Genomic DNA, 25473 nt, shown 5'->3' on the forward strand with positions numbered 1-25473 from the left:
TCGTTTAGTTAGTCATTAGTATTATTACAGTATGTTGAGTCAAAATGAAAAAGTTTTGTATCGTTGATAATATCTCTGTTACTGTCTCAGTTCATTTACCTCTGGTTTTAGAATGATGAAAATCGTAGGAATCAGACTCAGACTTATCGACATTTATAGTTTCTCATACATGTCTCAAGTAATTTGAAACCCATGGTTGAATGTCCCATGATTTTCACTAAATGCGGTGTGTTTTATGCTCAATCGAGAATTTAAATTAAGGACTTTAGGTGGCGTGTGGGTTGTAATCATAGAGTTGTATTCTGAAATGAAAAAATTGTAACAGATGTTTTTAGCAATTTATTTCCTTTTGCTTGTTTTTAATTAAGATGGAAGTTAACAATGATATGTTCTATAAATTGTAGTAGAATACAGTAATGAGTTATGACATTTTTGAACTGAAAGAGATTTGTGGGTTAAGAAAAAGTTAAGCAGTGGACTTAAAAAACATTACATTGTATACCTAAACATAGACAACTGGTTATATTGGAAACAGCAGATGGAATGGTCCAAACGTTCAGCAACCTTCGTGAAACAGGAGAATTCGAAAGATGGGTGTGGAAATAATGAAGCCGAAACGGACGCTATTCCGATGAAATCACAAAATAATGCTATTGATTGTAACGCTGAGCTTATTCTTCCTGAACAGTTGAATGAAGTAAGCAAAAATTGTTACGAAATTAAAAATGGCTCGATATCGAACGAAAGCGATGGTTTAACGAACGCTGGTGTTACAGGTAGGGTTAATGGTTCCTTTCCTTTTCTTGCTTACTTTGTTTATTTGCTGAGCCTGTTGCCATGAAATCCCGATTACTTTCTCCCCATAACCCAATTTTTAATCGACACACGAAAATGTTAGTGACTTAGTATGCACATATTCAGACTTAATTGTGGTTGTATTATCATATTTACCATTATTGTTCATTAGCTCTAATAGCCCTGCTACCCTTCCGTTTGTAAATTACTTTTGAATGGAATAGAAAAAAATAAACAAATTGGCATTGAAAACGATTCAATGTTTATTCACATTTTATATCCACATGAAAATGTAAAGAAGTTGTGATCAGGTCAAAGGAACAGTGAAAAAATGAAAGGGGCCGATATCCATATCGGCATATTACTTTTCAATATATTCACTGATTACAGAAAGTTCGTACCAACTGCAAACATTAAACAGTGACAAAGTTAGAATTTACATCAGTAGCAGCAGCTGATCTGGTTGACCAAGAAGAGCCTTTGGGAAAACCATCTGTGACCAAGTGCAAGATAAGGAAGCCATAAACTTTGGTAAATCAGAATATTACTGACATAACAGCATATCCTAAGTGAGCATGTGCACCTTTAAAAGGAAAGAGTACCTCTACAGTGTAATGTTTGTTAGACTCAGTTATAAAAAATTAACTTTTAGTGTTTTTCGTTGAATTGAAAATAGTTTTATTAATTATTATATACATAATGCAAGTAATTTACAAAAAAAGGAATGTATGTCTTGTTTGTAATTTCTTGTGTTGGATGCATTTTTCATTTATCTTCTATTATGCATCCCACTTCCTTCACTTACTAGTTTTTCATCTAGTTAACCTCTCTTGAAACTGTTTTCAGAAAAATATAGAGTGTATATTAGTTGTAATTTATATCGTCACTTCAGTAGCAAATGCAACTTCTGGGCCTCTTCTGAAAGATTCACAAATGCTCCACCACCATCACTCTTTTGTGCTCAGTAACAACTGTATCAAGATTGTCCAGGCCCCCTTCAGTGCTTAACCACCATGGCAAATCCAGCTGTATGGTTTGATGCTCCTTCGCCCACCATTACAGATTCGGTAACTCTTGCCCATACCTCAAGAGTTCTTATCTGTTACCCCAACTGGACATTTTATCTAGATGTTTTGGGGGCAGAAACATTTCAAGTGAGCAGGTAGCTAATGCCAGGGAAGAGAGCCTAAAAAACTTTAAGGGTTGTGTTAGGGTTGTTAAATATACAAGAACAGTAAGTCTTAATTGTTTATATAGTATTGTTAGCAGTGTTATCAATAAAATGAGCGAATTCGAACTGCTGGTTAAAACAAGTAACGCGGACATAATAGGGCTTACAGAAACGTGGTGCCACCCGGAAATAGGGGATGAGTTTCAGTACGGCTTGTATAATGTATTTAGGAAGGATAGGGTAGATAGAAGGGGTGGTGGGGTAATGCTTCTTATCAGAAGCAGCCTGAGTGCGACGATAGCTTTCCCGGATTCAGACGTTTCACATACTAGTATAGAATCTGTATGGTGTGAGATAGTTGGAAACAAAGGTATAATACGAGTAGGAATAATCTACAGACCAGATGATTGTGAAGATTTTGACGAAAGCCTCTACATGCAAATGGAATGGGCAAGTAAGCGTCAGTGTCTTATTATTGGTGATATCATTTTGCCTCCAATTGATTGGAGTAAATGGGAAGGAAACTTGACATGGGAAACAATTTTCAAATCAACTAGATGACTGTTATTTGTATCAACATGTCAGGGAAAGTGCTAGAGAAAAGAATATCTTAGACCTCATCATCACCACCCATGAATCAGATGACATAACAGGGCTGACAGTAGAGGAACCAGTAGCAGGAAGTGATCACGGAGTTCTACATTGGATGATGAAGAGAGAGGTAGCAGTAGTAAAAGGCAAAGGAATGAGTTATAATTTCAGAAAAGGAAATTACAATGCCTTAAGGTGCTACATGGCCTCTATTAACTGGGTAGATATTGCACAGAGAATGAATACATTTGAACTTTGGTATGCTTTTAAAACATTAATCACAGTCGCCTTGAATGCGTATTTGCCATTAAATGTTGGATGAATAGTGAAGTTGCCACATTACTTGAGCAGAAAAAGGTGGCATGGAAAAGTTACAGAGCAATAAAAAGTACTGAAGCCTATAACAACTACAAGATGATCTGTAATAGAGCCACAGAAAAGGTTCAACAGGCAAAGGCAGTTTATTAGAAATCGCTAGCAAACAGAACAAAGAGGGGGGGGATAAGAAATTCTTCACATGTATAAATGCTAAGAATCTCCCATTGTCTATTAATGGGAGATTTTAATTTCCCAGATATTGACTGGAATTTGGGGGCTGGTTACTCACACACTAGCAGGGCTTTTGTGGATTTATTGGATGATTGTTTTCTACATCAGCATGTTCGGGAGGCAACTAGAGAGAGTAATACTCTTGATTTGATTATCAGCAGTGATTCTTCATGCATTAAGAATCTGCAGATAAATGAACCACTAGGTGGCAGTGATCACAGTGTGCTGAAGTGGGATTTACTCAAAGAGGTAACTACCATTAGGGGTAAAGGGAAGGGTTATTGCTTCCGTAAAGGCGACTACGATGGACTGAGACAGTATTTAAATTCTATACAGTGGGACCAACTGATGATGTTACCAACAGCAAATTCAAAATGGGAAGCATTCAAAGAACTTATCTTGGAAGCTACTAGGCTTTACATACCAACTAAGAAATATTGTTCAAGGTTTAGGCCAAAATGGATGTCAGATGAACTAATGAGGCATATGGCAGAGAAGAAAAATGCATGGGATACATACAAATTAACACATGACACAGAAGCCTATGATAGATACAAGTTGATATGCAACCAAGTTACAAAGGAGGTTAGGCAGGCGAAGGCAGATTACGAGAAATCCTTGGCAAGGGATGCAAAGAAAAACAGCAAAGAGTTCTTTACTTATGTAAACTCTAGAAGGAAGGGGATGAATCAGATTGGTCCACTAGATATTGATGGGTCAATTGTTGATGATCCTGCTCAGGTAGCTAACAAACTAAATGAATATTTTGCATCGACATTCACACATGAGGAGTTATTCAGCGAGGGGAATGCCAGAGATGTATTCAACTCTAGCAGTAAGCTACAGAATCTAGAAATAACTGGGAGTAAAGTGGAGGAGAAACTGTTGAAGATAAACACAAGAAAGGCACCCGGGGTGGATGGGATCTATCGAGTTATATTAAAGGAGGCAGCAAAGGAAGTAAGCAAACCCTTAGCCATAATTATGAGAGCTTCCTTGGATTCAGGGGAGGTACCCATAGACTGGAAATGTGCAAATGTGACCCCAATTCACAAAGGAGGATCAAAGGCTGACACAAGTAATTATAGACCTGTGAGCTTAACTTCTGTTCCAGGAAAATTAATGGAGGCACTGGTTAAAGAAGCACTGCAGGATCATTTAGACAAGACTTCAGTTATAGCTCAGACACAGCATGGTTTTGTTAAGGGGAAGTCTTGCCTGACCAACTTGATTGGATACTATGATGCAGTCACAAAAGAACTGGATGCAGGGAATAACTTTGATATTATATACTTGGATCTTAGAAAGGCTTTTGATACTGTTGCACATGGAAGACTGCTACACAAATTGGAGCAGTGTGACATTGGAGGCAAATTGCTGCTATGGATAAAGGGGTGGTTGAGGGGGAGAAGACAGAGAGTGGTAATCAATGGACACTGCTCATCGTGGACTGATGTTATCAGTGGAGTCCCTCAGGGCTCAGTGTTGGTTCCATTATTGTTTTCTGTATTTATAAATGATATTGATGATGGTATATCGGGCTTAATGTCCAAGTTTGCAGACGAAACAAAGGTTGGCAGGGTTGTCAAGGACACTACTGACACTATGCTGCTGCAACAGAATCTGGAAAGGTTGAGCAGATGGGCTGAGAGGTGGCAAATGAAGTTTAACATTGACAAATGTAAAGTACTACACATGGGAAACAGCAACCCCAGAGCAACGTATCAACTCTGTGGTACTACACTGACAGTGGTAGAGAATGAAAGGGACTTGGGGGTGGTTGTGCAGGCAGATATGAAGTTCTCTGAGCAGTGCAGACGGGCTGCAGGAGTAGCTCATGGAGTATTGTCAATGATATACAGGAATTTTTCCAGCAGGGATAAGGAGGTGATTATTCCATTGTATAAGGCGATGGTCAGGCCACACCTAGAGTACTGTATACAGGTCTGGAGGCCTCATTTCAAGAAGGATGTAGAGCTGCTGGAACGAGTACAGAGAAGGGCAACAAGATTAGTGAATGGAACAAAGGGGTGCTCTTACGAAAAAAGGCTTAAGTTTTGCAAATTACAGTGTCTGGAGACTAGGCACCAGCGAGGTGATCTGATAGAGGTGTATAAAGCCTTGAATGGTTTAAGCATGCTCAGTGGTAATGGGATTCTTCCTCTAGCTCAGAAAAATCACCTGAGAGGGCATAAATTCAAATTGAGGAAAGACAGATGTAGGATAGACGTGCGGAAATTTGCCTTTAGCCAGCGGGTGGTTGGTTGGTAGAACAGACTTCCATCCCTTGTGGTGGAGGTTGATAGCTTAAATAAGTTTAAGGCTCAGCTGGACAGGTATTTTGAACGAACAGAGGGGTGAAGTGGAAGTGGTTTTTTTTTTTTTTTTTTGGCTGATGCTGCATAAGCTTGCTTTCTTGCATCAAATGCCTCTACTAATGCTAATGCTAATAAGAAGAGGAGGATAAACCAGGTCGGATCTTTACTTAAGGGAAAGGGGATAGTATTAAATACACCAGCTGCTGTTGCAGATTAACTGAACAGTTATTTTGCATCGATATTTACAGAAGAAAAACCTTTTGTGGCAGTGGGAAATTGTGGGAGCGAAATTGAAAAATATGTAATTAATGATATTGAAATTTCCCATGATTATTTAATGAAAAAACGTTCGAGCCTACAGGCCAGTAAGGCTCCTGGAGTTGATGAAATATACCCTATAATCTTAAGGGAGGCTGCAATTGAGTGCATTGAACCATTGAGGCTAATTATGCGAGCATCACTAGACTCTGGGGAGATTCCGTTGGATTGGAAAAGTGCCAATGTATCTCCCATACATAAGGGTGGTTCTAAGAGTGAAGTGGGAAATTATCGACCTGTCAGTCTGACTTCAGTGGTAGGGAAAATCATGGAGACAATGATCAAGGGTGGAATTCAGGATCATTTGGATAGAATTGAAATTCTCAAGGATACTCAGCATGGTTTTGTAAAGTGAAAATCATATTTAACAAATCTAGTTCCCTATTTTGAAAGGGTCACTCATGAGCTGGATTTAGGGAATAATTTCGACAGTGTTTATTTAGATTTCAGCAAAGCTTTTGACTCAGTCCAACATGAGCAGTTGCTTTATAAGCTGGAACAGGTTAGAATCACTGGGAAAATCCTTAGATGCATAGCAGGATGGCTTCAGGGCAGGAGGCAGTGGGTTGTGATAAATGGCTATTCCTCAGAATGGGTTGATGTAAGAAGTGGGGTTCCCCAAGGATCAGTATTAGGACCACTGTTGTTTTTAATTTTCATAAACGACATTGATGAAGGGATAGAGGACGTGATGTCTAAATTTGCAGATGATGTTAAAATTGGTAGAGTAGTTAATGATCACTGTCAAGCTGAGCTTCTTCAGAGAGGAGGAGTGGTCAGAAAAATGGCAGGTATGCTTTAATTCAAAAAAGTGTAAGGTATTACACCTGGGAAACAGTAATCCCAAAATAACTTATTCACTTGGTGGAGTGCAACTAAACCCAGTACTGGAGGAAAGGGACTTGGGTGTTATGATACGGTCAGACATGAAATTCTCTGAGCATTGTAAACAGGTTGCAAGGAAGGCCCATGGTGTCCTATCGATGATCTATCGAACTTTCGCAAGTAGAGATAGGGACGTGATAATTCCATTATATAAGGCTTTTGTTAGACCACACTTGGAATACTGTGTTCAAGTATGGAGACCGCACCTAAAGAAAGACATTGAGCTTCTTGAAAGAGTGCAAAGACGGGTAACTCGCCTGGTGAGATCGGCAAAAGGGCGTACTTATGAGGAAAGACTTCGAATATGTGGGTTGCAGAGTTTGGAAACTAGACACCTTAGAGGAGATTTGATTGAGGTGTTTAAGGCTCTGAGAGGCATCAGTAAAATGAATGAGGACGAAATTTTCAAGATTATAAATGATGCTAGAACTAGGGGACATAAATTCAAGTTACGGGGGGAGATGTTTAGATTGGGCCGCAGGAAGTTTTATTTTAGCCAGCGAGTTATAAATTACTGGAATAAGTTGCCTACATAGGTGGTAGAGGCTGACAGTTTGGGGAAATTCAAACGTCATCTGGATAATACCTTCGGGTGAGGGAAACACATAGGATGAGATGATAGGTTTAATTTCCTTTTCTTTTATTAATTATTAGGGTTTTTTTTTTTTTTTTTTGGCTGTGCAGCATAAGCCATAGGCTTTCTTGCACCATGCGGCCATTACTAATACTAATATTAAATTGATGCCTTTTATACTACGATTGTAGTTCACTATTATGAGCAAAGAATGATGTATTTTCACCAAAGTTCTATAGTGAATTTCAAGCTCATAATATATTATAACTTGTGCATTTATCTTTATTTAAGTATTCTTTTAACCCTATAAGTTAAACCTGATTTAATTACAAACAAATTCTCACAAACTGCCCAGCTATTATCTGCAAGGCATCATTAGTTCTGGCACCTCCATAGCCAGGTGGGCAGGAGCAGCAGTGCCTAGCACATCCTTCTTGAATAGACCGGGGTTCGAGCCCATGACCACCAAATACGGAGGATGCGGAAAGGTCAGGGAATGACCACCGCATATCTCTGGAGCAATATGGCCTTAGTTGCTAATTCTCGTAAAAACCAAATAACAAACAAACAAACAAGCATCATTAGTTCTGCAAGCTGTGGTGGTGCTAAAAAGAACTTACCACTGTGCAGATATAATATGTTGCTTTATTATGACATTCACAGCCCTGTTAAATCACACGTCAGGGGCATAAGCCTACATGGAATGAAAATATGTTTCAAGTGATCGGTCTTTAAATCTCCATTCTACTCACACCTTAACTTGGAAGTACAGTAAGTGCCGATTATAGTGATCACATTTGCAAATTGAATTTTGATTCTAATAAGCTGAAATCAATGAATATTAACCACAAGCTATAAAAATAAAGATATATAGCACAAATTTACACTTTATTACCAGTTAAATGATGTGTGAAAATTGGAAGAATATTATTATCTACAGGTTAGCAAAATAAAAATAAATTTATTCTTATACATAACTTAATGAATATACATATTAATTAAACATAACACTTTGTAATATGATTATAATTTTAAATGAGCATTTATTTTAGATTTCTTTAAATTATCACTACAAAGTATTTATAGATTTTTCAATATTGTATAACAGTCTATATTCACAACCAGTTTCTTCCAGCACTCTCCTCAGAATGGCTATAGCTTCACGAGATTGCCATTTTGTAACCAGAATTCTTTCGGGTTCGTCATCATTTTCCTCCTCCTTGGCAAAATTATCAGTAACAGACTGGGCAATTTCTTCTTCTGTTAAAGATGTAGTAACTACCCGTTTGCACAGATTGTACAAACAGAAAAGGTCCAATAAGCCCAAATCTGCAAATTGTTTTTATTGTTTTATGGATGTGACCTCCAGAAATGTGCTTTAGAGAAATATCACAGAGGCATTCAAAATTGATTCTTATAACTGAAGATGTGATTCTAATAAATGATGAAAGTGTAGTGCATTTTATTGATTTGAATTGGTTCTTTGAAATTTGATTCTCTACAGCCATCGATTCTAATAACCAGTGATCATTATAACTGGTGCTTTCTGTATTTCATATTAACATATGATTTCATATGAAATAGTCAATCATCCAGCACCCCCCCCTCCTTCTCCCAGATATTTTATGAATTGATTTATACTTTCACCTTTAATAATATAACTGCCATCTTTGTAGATGAAACCAAATATAGACCAAGCCAGAAATTCAACATTTGCATTACTTGGTTGGCTTAGACTTATAATCCTACAGTTTATATTTCTCAAAACCAGCATATCATGAATTATAAACAATACATAGATAACCTGTCTAGGATTTTGTCCATCAGATAATTCCACATACAGGCTCCTAACTTAGTGTTTTACCCCTTGTTATATCAAACTGCACTTCAGTATATTTAGTACCGATTAGTGCTGCTTTTCCCATAAAGTAATCTTGAAACACCTGATACAAATTATGAGTGGACTTAACCATTTCAGTGCACTGTCCCACTACAGGATATCAAAGGTGAAAAGGGCAAACAACCTCAGAACATACTTTGATTCAGGTGTTTTAACTTTTTTTCTGGAATTTCTTACAAGTTTATAAGATTATTTTAACATACGGTAGAACTTTGATTGTCCGTCATCCTATTTACCATCAGTTTCTGTTAACCATCACTTAACCCCACTATGCTGCAATGCATTGTGATATTGGCACCATATGTCACCCAGTCTTTGTTTACAACTCACTGTATATGGTTGTACTTTAACCTCTTGTTTCCTATTTTAATAATTTTTTATTAGTAAACCCATTGAAATGACAGAGAAATGTAAGCGAGCGGTGTTGGGATTACACAAAAAATTGAAATAATCATATGAGAAAAGTTGAAAGTGCTACAAAAGTATAGCATTGCTCTTTAGAATAGGAAGTACAACAGTAAATGATATTATTATTATTATTAGCATTAGCTATATGGTGCAAGGAAGCCTGAGGCTTATGCTGCACCAGGCAAAAAAAAAAAAATTTCTCAATTTCCCTGAGAGAGAGAGAGAGAGAGAGAGAGAGAGAGAGAACAAGAGTGAAAAGTAGAATAGAAACTAAGAAGAGAAGAATGATGATATCCAGCTCAGGACCCTGGGGTACTTCTGACTCTTGTTCTCTCTCTCTCTCTCTCTCTCTCTCTCTCTCTCTCTCTCTCTCTCTCTCTCTCTCTCTCAGGGTAATTGAGAATTTTTTTTTTTTTTTTTTTTTTGGCTGGTGCAGCATAAGCCTCAAGCTTCCTTGCACCATATAGCTGATGATAATAATAATATCATTTACTGTTGTTCTTCCTATTTTAGATTAGTTATATTTTAGATAAAATAAGTGTGGGTGAGTGATAGGTTAAGATTTGGGACCTAAAGGTGGTTTTATTTTTTTCGGACTGTGAACTTTTTGAAAATGGCTATCATTATTATGTTTGGACATAGGAAAACATTTCAAGGTCATTATATTTTTAAGGAACTATAATCAGTCACTGGGAATTCTTAGTAGAATAGTTGTGCTACCTGATAGCTTTGATGTAGAAGTTGTTAGGATACCAATTTGTATTTAAAAATACTCACTTGTTGCTGAGTTATACTTTATTGGTATTTTCAAGGTCACAGTAATTCTACCGAGTCAGCCATTTGGATGTTTCCAGGAGATAAAAGAACTACAGCACTGCCACCTGCTTGTTCAGTGGTGACTAGAAATTCGGCATAAATTGTGTAAAATTATTAAATTGTGACATCACGAGGAAGCTACATCACTGAATAAGAGCTACTCCATTTATATGGCTGCGGCAGGTTTAGTAGATCGGCAGCTTAAATCCCAAGCCCGGATAAATGGTGAGGGTTGACTTCAGGAAGGGCATCTGGTCGTAAAAACTATGCCAAAACCAATAGATGCGTTCCAGTTAAGAAGTTAATCCAACTAGAGGAGAAGAAGAGGATGTAAAGTGTGAATTGGGAACATTGAATGCCGACCCCATATAACGTGGGAAAAGGTGAAGACAAAGAAGAAGAACTGTTATTCTTCCTATTCCATAAAGCAATGCTATACTTTCAACTTTTCTCAGATGATTGATTATTTCAATTTTTTGTGATAATCCTAACACCACTCGCTTAAGTTTCTCTGTAATTTCAATGGGTTTACTAAATAAAAATTATTAAAATATGAAACAAGAGGTTAAAGTACAACCATATACAGTGAGTTGTAAACAAAGACTGAGTGACATATGGTGCCAATATCACAATGCATTGCGGCATAGTAGGGTTAAGTGATGGTTAACAGAAACTGGTGATAAATAGTATGATGGACAATCAAAGTCCTACTGCATGTTAAAATAATCTTAGAAAGCATGATGCAGACAAAATTGAAAACCACGTGTCGAAAATGGAAACCACTGACAGTAATGTTAAAAGTTGTAAAACAATGAAGCTTGCTAAAAATGAACAATTGGATACTGCAATGTTTCAATGGTTTCTTCAAAAACATAGCCAAGGAATTCCATTGTCGGGACTTATTATAATCGAAAAAGCCTTTGAAATCAATAAAAAAAAACTAGGCAAAGATCCTTCATTCCAAGTTAGCATCTGATTGTTGTACAGATTTAAGTTTCACCATAGTATTCGGCAGTTGTCGATCCAGGGTGAGAAGCTAAGTGCAGATAGTGCAGCAATTTCTGTTTATCGTGAAAAACTACAGAAGGAAATAGCTGATCGAAGTTTGGTTAAAGACCAAATATACAACTGCGATGAGACTGGCCTTAATTGGCAGGCACTATCTAAAAAGACATTGGCCTCAATTACTGAACATATGGCACCGGGATATAAGTTGCAAAAGATTGCATCACTATAATGGTATGTGCTAATGCCTACAGTAGTTATAAATTGCTTTTGGTTGTTATAAGAAAACCAAAAAAGCCTAGATCATTTAAAAATATTAATTTAAATGCTTTGCCAGTTAAATGGTCCCTGAGGTTGTCACAGACATTCTCTCAGATATGCCAGACAAACTGTACTTGCTACCTGGGAGTCTAAAAGGCTGATGGAACTGATATTCGGGTGACACTCAAGTCAAGTGGACCCAATTTCGGCGAAGTCCGGACGGTCTGTCACAGCCATATCCTCTGTTTGCACCTTCACGATGGTGGGACTGTTAGTAATCCTGGGTATAACCTCCATGAACAAGTACATGGTGAGTGACCACCCAGGTGTGAACCAACGTAAGCAGGGGTCGAGGTGTGGCACCCACACATGGAGGAATGCCGCCCCTCTATGTTACCAGGCAGTACTAGATGGCTCTCATCAACTGGTGCAATACTACCACTTTGCTCATTGGAGGCTTGAAGTGATGGAACCCATGTTTAGTCTCTAGAGCTAAGTTCCGTTCAACCCTTCCCTATCTCTTCCATCATGCAGTATGATTGATGACTTTTGAGGTTATGATGAACATCGTAGCGAGATCCAATATTCCTTACATTTCGAGGGTACAGCTCTAAAACGGTGTTCACAGGCCGACCGCTAGTTAGTACACCAGATCTGAGAACCTATTGGTAACTCTCTAGGAGGCTTCCGGATCAGCTAGTGTATAATCTTGCTACCTCTACTCTGCAAGATAGTGACTGGAGGGAGTCCGAGTAGTGTGTATGCGGGGAGCATTGTCGAGGCCACATTATGTCAAGGATCTGGGTATGTTCTTACCATGTGTATGCCATATCCAAAAATTTCATTACTTCATACAGCATGTCCCACCCACTTTTTCTTACTATTGAATACACCACGAATTGTCAAACTAATAGAGCAAGCGTATCGGCAAAAAGATCTAAACCTGCCAAGCACTTCCTAATTCATTTCATGAGGAAAGACAGATGTAGGATAGACGTGTGGAAATTTGCCTTTAGCCAGCGGGTGGTTGGTTGGTGGAACAGACTGCCATCCCTTGTGGTGGAGGTTGATAGCCTAAATAAGTTTAAGGCTCAGCGGGACAGGTATTTTGAACGAACAGAGGGGTGAAGTGGAAGTGGGGTTTTTTTTTTTTTTTTTGGCTGATGCTGCATAAGCTTGCTTTCTTGCATCAAATGCCTATACTAATGCTAATGCTAATTTCACAAATATACGTGGTCTCAATTCTAACCTCAACGATGTCCATTTCCACTTGCAGTCTGCCAAACCCAATGTACTTTTTCTGACAGAATCTCAATTATTGGTTGATTCAACTACTGCTCATCTCAGATGCCTAAATTATTCGCTGTATGATTCCTTTCGCCTCAACGGTGGTACTTGTGTATATGTCCGTTCTGATATTCCCTGTCAGAGACTTGGCAATTTGGAATCTCCTCTCTTTGATCTTCTCTGGCTTAAAATCTCTCTACCTCATTGTGTCAAATTCATTTGTTGTCTCTACCGTTCCCCCAACTCCACTAATCACTTGGAGCTCTTTGACTTCCTCTCTTTGCAACTTGACTTTCTCCAGTCCAACTTTCCTAACAGTGAGGTAATTTTCCTTGGTGAATTTAATGTTCACAACTCCAGCTGGCTTCCATTTTCTAGTCACACCGACCTAGCTGGTCAAGATGCTGAGGCTCTTGCAATTACTAATGACCTTGCACAGATTGTTCATTTACCTACAAGAATACCAGACAGTCCTAATCATACAGCCAATACGCTTGATCTTTTTCTCACAAACAACCCTTCTAAGTACACGGTCGAAGTGAGAGGTCCTTTAGGCACTGCAGATCACAACTTGGTGATTGTCTCTTCTCCAATGGAATCTTTATCTCACAGTTATTCCCAACCTCATGTTGTTTGGCATTACAAGAATGCAAAGTGGGATGACCTGCAAGACTTCTTTTCGTCTTTTCCTTGGTCGGATTATTGTATCAAAACTTCTGATGTCAACGTTTGCACAGATCGTGTCAGTGAAATTATTCTTGCAGGAATGGAATCCTTTATCCCACACTCCACTTTAAAATCTCGTCCTTTATCTAAACCTTGGTTTTCCAATAAATGTGCTAAGGCTGTTCAAGAGAAGAATGTTGCATATCGTAATTGGCTTGTTTCTAATTCTTCAGTTTCATTTTCTGCCTACACCAATTGTAAAGCAATTATTAATCAGTCCAAACTAGAGTTTGAACAGGCTAAGAGTAGAAAACTTGCTTCTTGCCCTAATGGTAGCCGAGCATTCTGGTATCTTGCCAAAGCTATTGGCTGCAACTTTTTCCCATCTCTGCTCCCACCTCTGTCCAAACCAGACGGTTCTGTTGCCACTTCAGCCAAGGATAAAGCTGACCTGCTAGCATGCCATTTTTCTTCCAACTCATGTATTAATGATCTTGATAAAACACCTCCTACCATTCCCAACACACTCCATTTAATGCCCTCTGTGGTCTTCCGTCAAAAGGATATCAGAAGGATTTTGACAAATCTTGATGCTAAGAAAGCTCCAGGTCCCAATGGTATTTCTCCACTTTTTCTCAAAACCTGTGCTCCTGAACTTACACCTATTCTTTGCCGCCTTTTTTTTCACTTTCTTATTCCAACGGTGTTTTTCCTTCTGCTTGGAAATTTGCTCATATCCAGCCAGTTCCTAAAAAGGATGACAAATCCCTCCCATCCAATTATCGTCCCATTGCAATTACTTCTACTCTTTCTAAAGTAATGGAGAAATCAATTAACCGCCAACTCTTAAACTACCTAGAGACCTTCCGTCTGATCAACAATCACCAGTGTGAATTCCGTCAGTGTCGATCCACTGGTGATATTCTGGCTTATGTTACCCATTTATGGACTAATTCAATGGAAAGGTTCGGTGAAACACAAGTAGTTGCTCTTGACATCTCAAAGGCTTTTGATCGTGTTTGGCATAAAGGCCTTCTAAACAAGCTTCCATTTTATGGTTTGCCAACTGTTTTTAGTAATTGGTTATCCAGCTTTCTTTCTGATCGCTCACTGAGGGTGATGGTAGATGGCGCTCTGTCTTCTAACTTCTCCACTAATGTGGGTGTACCCCAAAGTTCAGTTCTTTCCCCCACTCTTTTCCTCTTGTATATTAATGACCTTCTTCCATTGACTGGAAATCCTATCCATAGTTTTGCCGATGATAGCACATTGCATTCCACTTTCCATTTTGAGAAACCTTGTCCTGCTCAATCAGCTTCAACTTCTCGAAAATCTGCTACCAATTCCTTAAATGCCGATCTTCAGGTAATTCTCCAGTGGGGCAAAGACAGCTTAGTTGATTTCAACCCTTCTAAAACTCAGTCTTGTCTTATATCTCGCAAAAAGGATTCTTCTGCTCCTATGCTTATCTTTAGTGACAATCCATTTGTAGGCAAAATGATATATCTCTTTTGGGGATTACCCTGACTTCTAATCTCTCTTGGCACAAGCACATTACAAATATTGCTTCTTCTGCATCTAAAAAACTTGGTTTTCTCTTTCGCTTTCGGCATTACTTTTCTTCCAAACAGCTGCTCACTCTGTATAAATCGCAACTCCGCCCTGCCATGGAATATTGTTCCCACATCTGGGGTGGTGCCCTCAAAACCTCTCTCAGGCTTCTTGATTCCATTCAGAAGAGGGCAGTTTGGTGTTTTTTTTTATGATTCATCTTTAACAAATGTCTCCACTCGCTGTCTCATAGACGTACTGTTTCTGCTGCATGCCTCTTCTACATATACTTCCATGGGCACTGTTCTTCTGAATTGGCTTCTGTAATTCCTGCTCTCTCTTTCAAAACAGTCCGGACACGTGCCACCACCAGCCAACATCCTTTTACTGTCCAACTCCAAACTCACAGAACCAACTTTTCAGCTTCCTCGTTTATTCATTCAACTGCTGTTTTCTGGAACAACCTTCCTTCATACGTATTTCCTGAAAATTACAGTCTACAGAAGTTCAAGTCCAATGTCAACAAATATCTTCTTTCGTCTTCCCAGCCTCCAACCCAAGCACGGTACTAAGTACTATAGGTTCTAATACCTCTTGTGTTTGGGGTTTATATAAAAAAAATATATATATATTTCTCACAAAACAGCAAGAATGAGGCAAGATATATTTCATGATTGGTTTCATAAAATATTTGTACCATGTGTAAGGTCACATTTGGCATTGAGAAGGTTTACCACAATATGCAATGCTGCTGATGGACACTGCGCCTACACATCGCATACACGTATGTGATTTAAAAAGTGATGATGGCAAAATATCATGCCACTTTCTGCCAGCAAACAGGACATCTCTCATTCAAATTAACCACAGGGGCTCACATCTTGTGAGTATGGGCTTGGCAGACCCAGGGTCCTGAGCTGGATATCATCATTTTTCTCTTCTCTTTCTTGTGATTCCCTTCTTCTCTCTCTCTCTCTCTCTCTCTCTCTCTCTCTCTCTCTCTCTCTCTCTCTCTCTCTCTCTCTCTCTCTCTCTCTCTCTCTCTCTCTCTCTCAGAGGGGGTAACTCGGGAATTTTTTTTTTTTTTTTTTTTTGGCTGGTGCACCATAAGCTCCTTGTACCGTATGGCTAGTGTTATACTGGAGTTTACTTATTTCTTCTCGTTCGGGCTTCTGTAGACAATGCATCTGTATGGCGGGACGCTTTTCCTTCCTTGGGCACTTGTTCCCGATCGTAATCCCAGTATAATCATGTGACTGTCTAGTGGTTTTTTTTATATTAGGACAATGGTCTCGGCCCTCAATAACCCTACCCGATGAAAGGGAATAGGAATCGCAGCTTTTGACCAGGTACTGTGTTAATACTACAAAACCTTTCCGGTTGTAGTCAGGAGTTGAGTACCGCAATATAAGTTCTTTTACTCTAATCCCTTATTTACTGATTGTCGTGTGAATGGAGAACAGGTCTGAGGCAGATGTTTAAATAAAACCTGGTTTAATACAACCTATTAAGCAATAATACATATATAGTAACTACAGCTCTACTGGCCGTGACAGGCAAATAATAAATCATTTAGTTACAACAATATCAACTGATTTTATGGAAGTAGTTAAGGGTTCTTAACATTATTGATACTTTGGTAATTAATGGGCTCTTCGTATAGGTGTTCTTCGTGTGGATAACTCATCTCAGGCACGAACTGGCATGTGATATACTGCTTACTTTCATTGTCAGTGAAACATATTGGATGTCAATACTAGATGGTGCGCTATTTATGATAGCAGCATTAGGATATTCTATAACTTAACCATACTAACATAATTAATCATATTACTGAGGAGTAAGATTTATGTATAGCTGCAGGAAGACATTATAACGTACCGAAGTGAAGACGACTCCTTTGGCCAAGTGCGGGGCTCGAGGTTGAAGATTCCATACTAATCAGCTTCTCTTCGTTCTCCTACTCTTTTCACCATTTCAGACCAATTGTGCTGTCTGCTACCACAACTGCTCTCTGCCACCACAACTGCTCTCTCCCACTACAACTGCTCTCTGCCACCACTACTGCCCCCCCTCTCTCTCACACGTCCTGAAGTATATCCCCCTTATCGCGTGAACTTTCGCCTCCTCCCCGGAGCTTGGTCGAGGGTGGGGCACTTTTTCTCACGCGGTGATATCAGACACGCTGAACAGTATTTGCCAGAGAGAGCGAAGCTCGTATTTTTCCTGGACTAGTGAACTTAACTTGTCCGTAGCGACTGCTTATCTCGAGTTAAGGCAATAGTGAATAGGGGAATTTGGTACCATAACAGGATGATATCCAAACATGTGAAATTTCGAACCTACCGACTTTTGGACTCTTATCGTTATACGGACTGGTAGTCAAGTTTGTCCTGTGAGTTACTAGATATGTTTTCACTGGAATAACCGAAAACAACTCTTTTGCAAAAGGAGCACAGCAAAGGGGGGGGGGGGAAATGTATGCAAATTGAAAGGTAAAATGAGTGCATTTTACACTAGTAATAATAATAATAACTGATGGACCAAGGCATGATTGAAAATATGAAATGTCATTATTGCAAAATGTTCATTCAAAAACTTGTTTTGGAAAAGTTACACTGTAAAAGATGCAACTTTCAATGTCGCTGATACCTGGAATGATGTTCCTGTTCAAACAACACAAAGAAGCTGCAATAAGTTGTTGCCAGAAATATATTCAACTGATATAGAAACCATTCCTAAAGAAACTAAAATTTTTCTGTTATGTTTGAATGTTCCTGATTTTAAAAATATTTCGATGGAGGATGTAAATGATTGGCTGGATATGGACAAAATGGACATCAGATACGAAATTTTAGACGACGATGAAATTGTGCAAAGAGTGATGACAATTTCGGATGATTCTGAAACTGAAGAAGAAGAAAAAGCTGCTGCTGGTGGAACAACAAACATAATTAGCCACTGTGAAGCTGAAACTACATTGTCAAAGTGCATTGAGTGGTTCGTGGTACAAGAAGAAGCAGATGCTATGCAAGTGTTACTTTTGTGTAAAATTCGCAACAGTGCCTCCCAAAAAGCTCGATGGGTAATGAAACAAAAGAAATTGACTGAGTTTTTTAGAAAAGAAATTTAATTATGTAATATTGTTTTCTTTTAAATTTTTTATGACATTACTAGACCAATGTAGGTCAAAATATTAAAAATAGGTACCGTATGCATGTAGATATCTGTACTGTGATTTTTTTGATGATCCGGTAAAAATAAATAATAATTAAATTTCATTAGGTTATGTATTATCTAATAAAATAAACAAGTTAGAAGACCTGGTCTGTTGTATGTATAATGATTTTTAATGTACGTATTCTATTATCTTTCTTATTTGATTATCTGTCATGGTCCCGTACAGTGATAGATAAAGTTCTGTAAATTTGATTAAAATGCTTTTCCTCAAATTATATATAAGCTACAAATCTTTTGTTTTTAACTATGAATCTCTTGACAAACTTTGACTATAAATACCTCCAACATAATCCTGGTGTGTGTGTGTGTGATATTCTCAATGACTGCTGTTGGCCAAGGAAATTAATTTATTGCATTTAATAACAATTATGAGTTAACTTGAAAATTAGTAAAGTATAACAGCAAAATCAACCTCGGCATGTATGCTAGATAAGTTTGTATCATTTGGCAAAGTCATTCATTGAAGGTCATTAGTACACTGTCTGATCTTTACCTTTGGCAATTCCCTTCCAGTCCAGAAAAGCCTATGGTCAGCATAAAATAATGCATCAGCTTGAATTATTAATATAGAGAGTATAGATTTTCTTTATCAATAATTTTCTTTTTCTGCTCATAGAAATTACCATAACAAAAAATTGATTTTATTTTTTTAATCTGTTATGCTGTTATAATTTAAATCTTTTTCAGTGTTTTTTTTTTTTTTTTCTCAGTGTTTGAGAACCAATCAGAATTTTTTTTAAATTTTTATTGTGTTTGTATTGCTGTGGGATTATTCATCAGTTACTTCATTAATATTCTTATATGACAAGTTTGTCACTGTTTCAGTCTCATTTGATCTAAAATAATTTACATGTGAAATTTCACCAAGTTTACTTTTAATGATATCTAAGTAACTCTTTTTAAAATCTCTGTATAGTGTAATGGAGAAATTGAACATGTCTAATTTCAAGTCAAAAGTAATGGCTGAGCAAGCAGAAAAAAAAATAATGATTTAATATACAGTGCAGTGATATTTCTGTTGGATTATACCAAATATAAAGGACTGTTTCCATGTGTGTTTGGAATTTTACCACGACACATTTTGTGTAAGCATTATATTATTTAAAAAAATCTGTATTCAGAATTATAATTTTCTTCCCTTTCTTGTGTAATTTCATAATCCACATTAAAATCACATAGAATTATAATATCTACATGACTTTAATAAAAAGAGTAATATTTCAAGATCTAGCAATTTAAGATCTCTTCAAAATGTGTTGGGAGAGATAATAAATTTCTGTGACTGTTACTGGTTAATTTTTGCATACAGTTCCCCATTATTAATTAATTTCATAGTGTCAGTAACACTGATGGTCTGGTGAAAAATAAATGTTTCTCCTCCTTTTTTTGTCCCTCTATCTGCCCTAACGATGCAAAAGTTTTCTGGGACAATCTCTCTGTCTGTGATATCAGCAGTAAACCCATAATATTTATACAATTCTGACAATAACAAGTCAGTTTACATTTCAGGCATGTTAACAAATAGTAATAATTCATTATTTATAAAAAAAAGTAAAAACAGACAAGCAACAAATTTTATCAGTGAATCAAGAGCATTTTTCTTCTGTTCATCTGCCATATTTCCCATTCATTCATCCAACTTTCACACGGCAACAAACATAGTACTTGCAGGATGGATGTGCAAAAGTTTGCCTTCAGCCAGCGGGTGGTTGGTTGTTGGAACAAGTTTCCATCTGTTGTTGTGGAAGTGGATGGTTTGAATAAATTCAAGGAAGAACTAAAACAATTCTTGGAGGGTATGGATGAGTGAAGTGTGTCTTTTTTATGTGAAAACATCTTTGGTGGCACCTACTAAATTTTTTGGTCTGAAGTAAAACTGATTGGTAACAAAAATGTAGGATGGAAATGATGCAATGGCATCACTTCCTTAATGATGCTAACTCAGTCACTAACATTAATTCAGTAGAGTAAGTAGCAGGCGTGAGCATAAAACATTACATCATTCAGACTGAAGTAAAAAAGTAGGGCTCACATCTGGTGAGTATGGGCTTGGCACACCCAGGGTCCTGATCTGGATATCATCATTCATCTCTTCTTGGTGATTCCCTTCTACTTCTCTCTCTCTCTCTGGGTAACTTGGAAATTTTTTTTTTTAGCTGGTGCAGAATAAGCCTCAGGCTTCCTTGCACTATATGGCTAGTAATAATAATAATAGTAAAACCAATTGGTAACAAAAATGCAAGACGGAAATGATGCAAATTATGTCACTTCATAAATGACGCTAACTCAGTCACTAACATTGATTTGGTAGGGTAAGTAGCGGGTGTGAAACGTTACATCATTCATAATTTCGATTCTGTCTGTTCAATTTTAAAAATTTAAACAGTTTTGATTTTTGTCAAAGATGTTTTCATATAAAATACAGCAGGGTACACATGTCTTTGTTGTTGTTGTTTGGTTTTTTTTTTTTTTTTTTGTGCAATGCTATATAAGCTTGCTTTCTTGCATCATTTGCCACTATTACTACTAGTATTACTTCAGCTATAATATACTATTTATGGATATAGTATGTGATATGTATGAAAAAAGAAATAGCTGCTTGATTTTTATTAGCCCATTTTTAATGAAATTTGAGAAGGTTCGACAAATTGTTCTAAAAGAATCAATTATAAAATTCATGAATATTCTACTAAGAGTGAAGTTAGTACATACAGGCAAAGAAATAGTAATTACCAGATTTCTGTTAGTCTGAGTTTAGTAAAATTTGGATGGCCCACTAAATCTTCCTAAAAGAGCCAAATATAAAATTTCCTGAAAATCCATCCATGTCAAGTTATTAAATGCAAAAGAACAGACAGACATGATGAAAACATTGGGCACTTTCTGCATATGTGCTAATGTGTCTAAAAATTGAGATGATGATTTTGTTTATTTTTTTAATTGAACAGTGCATCATTGACTGATTTTCCCCTTCCCTTCCAGAGGAGGAAAATATAAACATTTTATTATTAGGAAACTTTTTGTTAGTATTTACTATCCTTGGCTCTACCTGTTTAGAGTATTTCAGAGGTTTATTTGTCGTAACTCCTTCAGGGAACATATCTGGGTTTGATAAACAGCTCTGATACCTTTCCACGAAGAAGATATTGAATGTAAAATATATTTCTGGCTGCCTGAATTTCAGTTTAATTGCTACGGTTTTAATCTTATATAAGTTGCCAAAGCCTTCTTCCTCCAACCTTGGTAAATAACAATTGTAACATTTTAGGTACAGTAGGCAAATTTCCCAGTCTTTCCCTACTTCTGACTGCTAAATACAGTCGATCTGCCAACCCGCACTGGATCAGCGTAGCAGATTATGGTCCATTTCCCTAAACATGAATCATTGCAGAGGCTTCCATCCTGCAGTGGATTGATAATGGCTGCAGTTTAGAATCTTTTTTGTTGAAAACATCAGTGTTTTTAATCTTGCTTCATTTGGCATCCTTGCAACCCATTAGTTTCTGAATATGTAAATCTGCAAATGAGGAAGATTTAAAGGCTGCTACATAACTAGTTTTAATGGATTTAATAATATTATATTATTACTCTCCAGCCCAATATATTGGTTTACATCACTGTATGTATGTATGTGCCATAGTATAAGATTGGGTCTGTGAGTACTTCATTGATTCATATTTTGATATTGCAGCATTTTCACTGCCCAACATAGATACACCAGCACCTAGTATCATTTCTTCAACTGGCTATGGCTGCTAGTTTTGAAATAATTGACTTAATTCGATTTCGTATTTGGTGACAGCTTCAGTAAGTTTGCTATGCAAAAATCAAGTATTTCATTTATATCCATTTTGTAATCATATGGTTCTGAATTAGCAAGAGTATTAAATTCACCTTCATTATGTAAATCTTTTGAATAGGTAATAATAAAGGCTTAATGGCAATTTTTTTTCAGTAGGATGCAGTGCAACACATGAGAAGTGTGCAAGGGCTGTGAGTTGCCTATCCTTTCCTGAACTGATTGATTCAAATTACTGGTCTGGCATTATTCTCTGTAGATAATAAGTATATAAATGATATTTTAAAATGTATTCTCTCTGCTCACTTATTAACTTAAAATAATGATTTTTTTTTTTATTTTTTTTTTTTTATGTACTGCTGTTTTCTAAATGTCGTGCTATACTAATATCTCTCTACTTGTGTTTCTTGGTTTTGTCAAACTCACTTTATGTTGCTACTTACACTCTCTTTTTGTCTACTGTAAATCTTTCTGGCCATTGCTGTAGCTGGTGAGTCATTGTTAATGTATTGTCTCAGTAATATCTTGTTTTATCCAATAATTTGATATTCATTTGTGTAATTACAGATTATGTAGTTCTGCAATTATGTATAAAATTGTAATAAATCATAATATTTGAATCCAATTAATATTTTTCATTTGCAAATACTGTATTTGCATGTTTCATATTTTGTTTTCTAATATATTTTGTATTATTTTGCATTCCTTTATGATTTATCTAAATATAATTCAGGAATTATATTTATGTAATCGGGTATACTTGAACAAGTAATATTATTGCATGAAAAAAGGAGACAATCATGGGCACCATCTTAATAAACATATACATTATTTGTATAGGAAAAGATGACATCACAAACATGATATTTCAATCATTAAACGAAAACCTAAATTTCAGTGAAAAAATATATTTTAAAAACCAGTAGGGAAAATAAAAAGTGCCACTGTGTGTTTCCTTTATATGTGTATTCATTAATTTAATACTTCATTTACTAGTGTCATAAATTTTTTTAAAAATTTATTGTTGATAGGAGGAGAGTTTGATCCAGGTGACCTTTTGGAATGTGTAATTACTGAACATACAGGAGAAAATGCAACTGCTGTTGAATCACCAGCTGGTTACCATGAAATTAGGAGTAGGACACTCTTGGAATCTTCTTTGGAATTTTTCTGCAAAACAAAACCTGAAAAGCTAACCAATTCAAATAAAGACCACTCCTTGGCTAAAACTCCAGCTGAGCGAAGTCGAGCTTATCGTGCAAGAATAAAAGCTTCAAAGCCACCGAAGAAGCCTCCCATGTCGACAAAAGAACGAGTTCAAAAACATAGAGAACGAAAAAAAATGCAGAGTTTAATAAAATCTGCTTCTCGAGATTTTGATTAGCCTTCTACATTGACTTCTCATCAAGCTGGACTGTCAACATCACAAAATTAAAACCGCATGTGTACCCTATACACACAAAAGATGTTTTATTTTATGGGAAAACATCTTTGACAAAAATCAAAACTGTTTAAATTTTTAAAATTGAAGTTTTGAATGATGTACCATTTAACATTTTATGCTTAAGCCTGCTACTTACTCTACCGAATCAACATAAGTGACTGAGTAAGCTTCATTTAGGAAGTGGAGTTATTTCTGTCTTTTATTTTTGTTACCAATCGGTTTTACTTCAGTCTGAACGATGTACCGTTTTATACTCATGTCCACTACTTACTCTACCTAATCAACATTAGTGACTCAGTTAGCATCATTTAGGAAGTGACATAATTTTGGTCTTGCAGTTTCGTTACTAATCTGTTTTACTAGTGTGAAATATAGAGGAAATACTGTGACTATAAATAATTGGGAGCAATTAGTATGTAATATCAGAACATTAACATGTAAATTTCTGATTTCATTGCTTTGTAAATAATTCATAAGCTAGATGCCATATTTTCATTGCTTGGGCTGAAAAAGTAGCTTCTGATGAAAGCAAAAAACCGCATGAATTTTTATTTCACATTTCAATTGCTTTATAACCAGTGGGATTATCCATATTTTCTTCTTGTACTTATAATGTTGTCCTAAGTGGTAATGCTCTAATTTCTTTCACCATGTAAGTTTATGGTGAAATGGATATCTAGATGAAACTAGACACATGAATACTAATCACATGTTCGATTACAGAAAACAATATGCTAAAATTAACAAAGGATTCGCTGATAAGATAGTATAGTGGGTTGATAATCAACAGATTTTGCGACATACATTATGTTGATAATAACTGTGCTGGTGTGATTGTACTTGAAAAATTTTGAAGTTGTTTTGAAGTTATCAGATAAAACCGGCTGTGGCTATACATGTGTGAACTTGTGTTCTTTGATTTAAAATTTTTGCTTAAAAAATTAGTGATTTTTAAATGAACAGATTAATTTAAGAGCCTGATGGGGTTAACCCTAAGGATCAAAAATGCAATTATATAGTCGAACTGACACAAACAGCAGCTTTGTGAAGTACTTATGGGAAGAATAAGAAAAATGGACTATTATAAATTCATTTACAGAATAATGAATTGAACTTTACTGTATCAGTATTTCTCCTTGCTAGAGGAATATTTCAATTTAAATGTTTTTAACTTTAAATAATTAATCAGAGTAATATGCTATTTTCAAATTTATTGCGATGCAGCCATAAGTATTGAAAATTTAATATAAAGTCATTATTGAATTATGACGTCATTATGTACTTTTTGAGGTTGTCAATTCCTTTCTTCGAAAGCTGACGTCCTGTTGCCTCTGAGTGTTATTACTGGGTGACATCTTTGAGGGGTGGGATGTCGTGTGTCTTTATATGTATCGTGACCTGTCTGCCTTCCGGTAAGGTAGACAAAATGGTCATTTATAATTTTTAAGAGATTTAAATAGTAAATATATTATGCTGTGTGAAATATACTGGAAAAAGCATCCCTTTGTAATTATTGAAGAGTTCACTGAAATGCAAGTTTATATAAGTTTAAGAAATCGCAATAAACAGTTTTATTGCATGTTTCGTATTTTATGTTTTGAATATAATTTTGTATTATTTTGCATTCCTTTTTGATTTATCTAAATATAATTCAAGAATTATATTTGTGATCAGGTATACTTTAACAAGTAATATTATTGCATGAAAAAGGAGACAGTCATGGGCACCATCTTAATAAACTTATACACCATTTGTATTGGAAAAGAAAATGTCACTAACATGATATTTTTTCATTCACCATTAAACAAAAAATCATAAATTTAAGTGAAAAAATATATTTTAAAAAGCAATAGGAAAATGAAAAGTGCCACTGTGTGTTTCCTTTATATGTGTAT

General features: G+C 36.5%; 1 protein-coding gene across 2 annotated transcripts; it reads left to right on the plus strand.

Annotated features, from left to right (window-relative positions):
* The first annotated feature begins 333 nt into the window (after nt 1–333).
* On the plus strand, nt 334–23560 carry LOC150081070 (uncharacterized). 2 transcript variants are annotated; one of them, XR_016547399.1, is made up of 2 exons: nt 334–776; nt 22291–22426. XR_016547399.1 is itself a non-coding variant. In XM_090381513.1 (2 exons), exons 1-2 carry the CDS (start codon nt 539–541, stop codon nt 23516–23518), a joined length of 591 nt encoding a protein of 196 aa, XP_090237639.1. In that variant the 5' UTR covers nt 334–538; the 3' UTR covers nt 23519–23560. The 2 variants fall into 2 exon arrangements, 1 of the variants encoding a protein (XP_090237639.1); XM_090381513.1 differs by lacking the exon at nt 22291–22426 and adding an exon at nt 23166–23560.
* The last annotated feature ends 1913 nt before the right edge of the window (nt 23561–25473 follow it).

Source organism: Mastigoproctus giganteus, chromosome 9, assembly GCF_048544385.1.
Source record: "Mastigoproctus giganteus isolate SK-2022 chromosome 9, ASM4854438v1, whole genome shotgun sequence".
Lineage (NCBI taxonomy): Eukaryota > Metazoa > Arthropoda > Arachnida > Uropygi > Thelyphonidae > Mastigoproctus > Mastigoproctus giganteus.

Excerpts from the sequence above, each read along its gene's own strand:
- LOC150081070 (XM_090381513.1), top strand. The coding sequence starts at position 539 with ATGGAATGGTCCAAACGTTCAGCAACCTTCGTGAAACAGGAGAATTCG. Across the intron at positions 777-23,165 it reads AACGAACGCTGGTGTTACAG|GAGGAGAGTTTGATCCAGGT; the intron begins GTAGGGTTAATG and ends TATTGTTGATAG.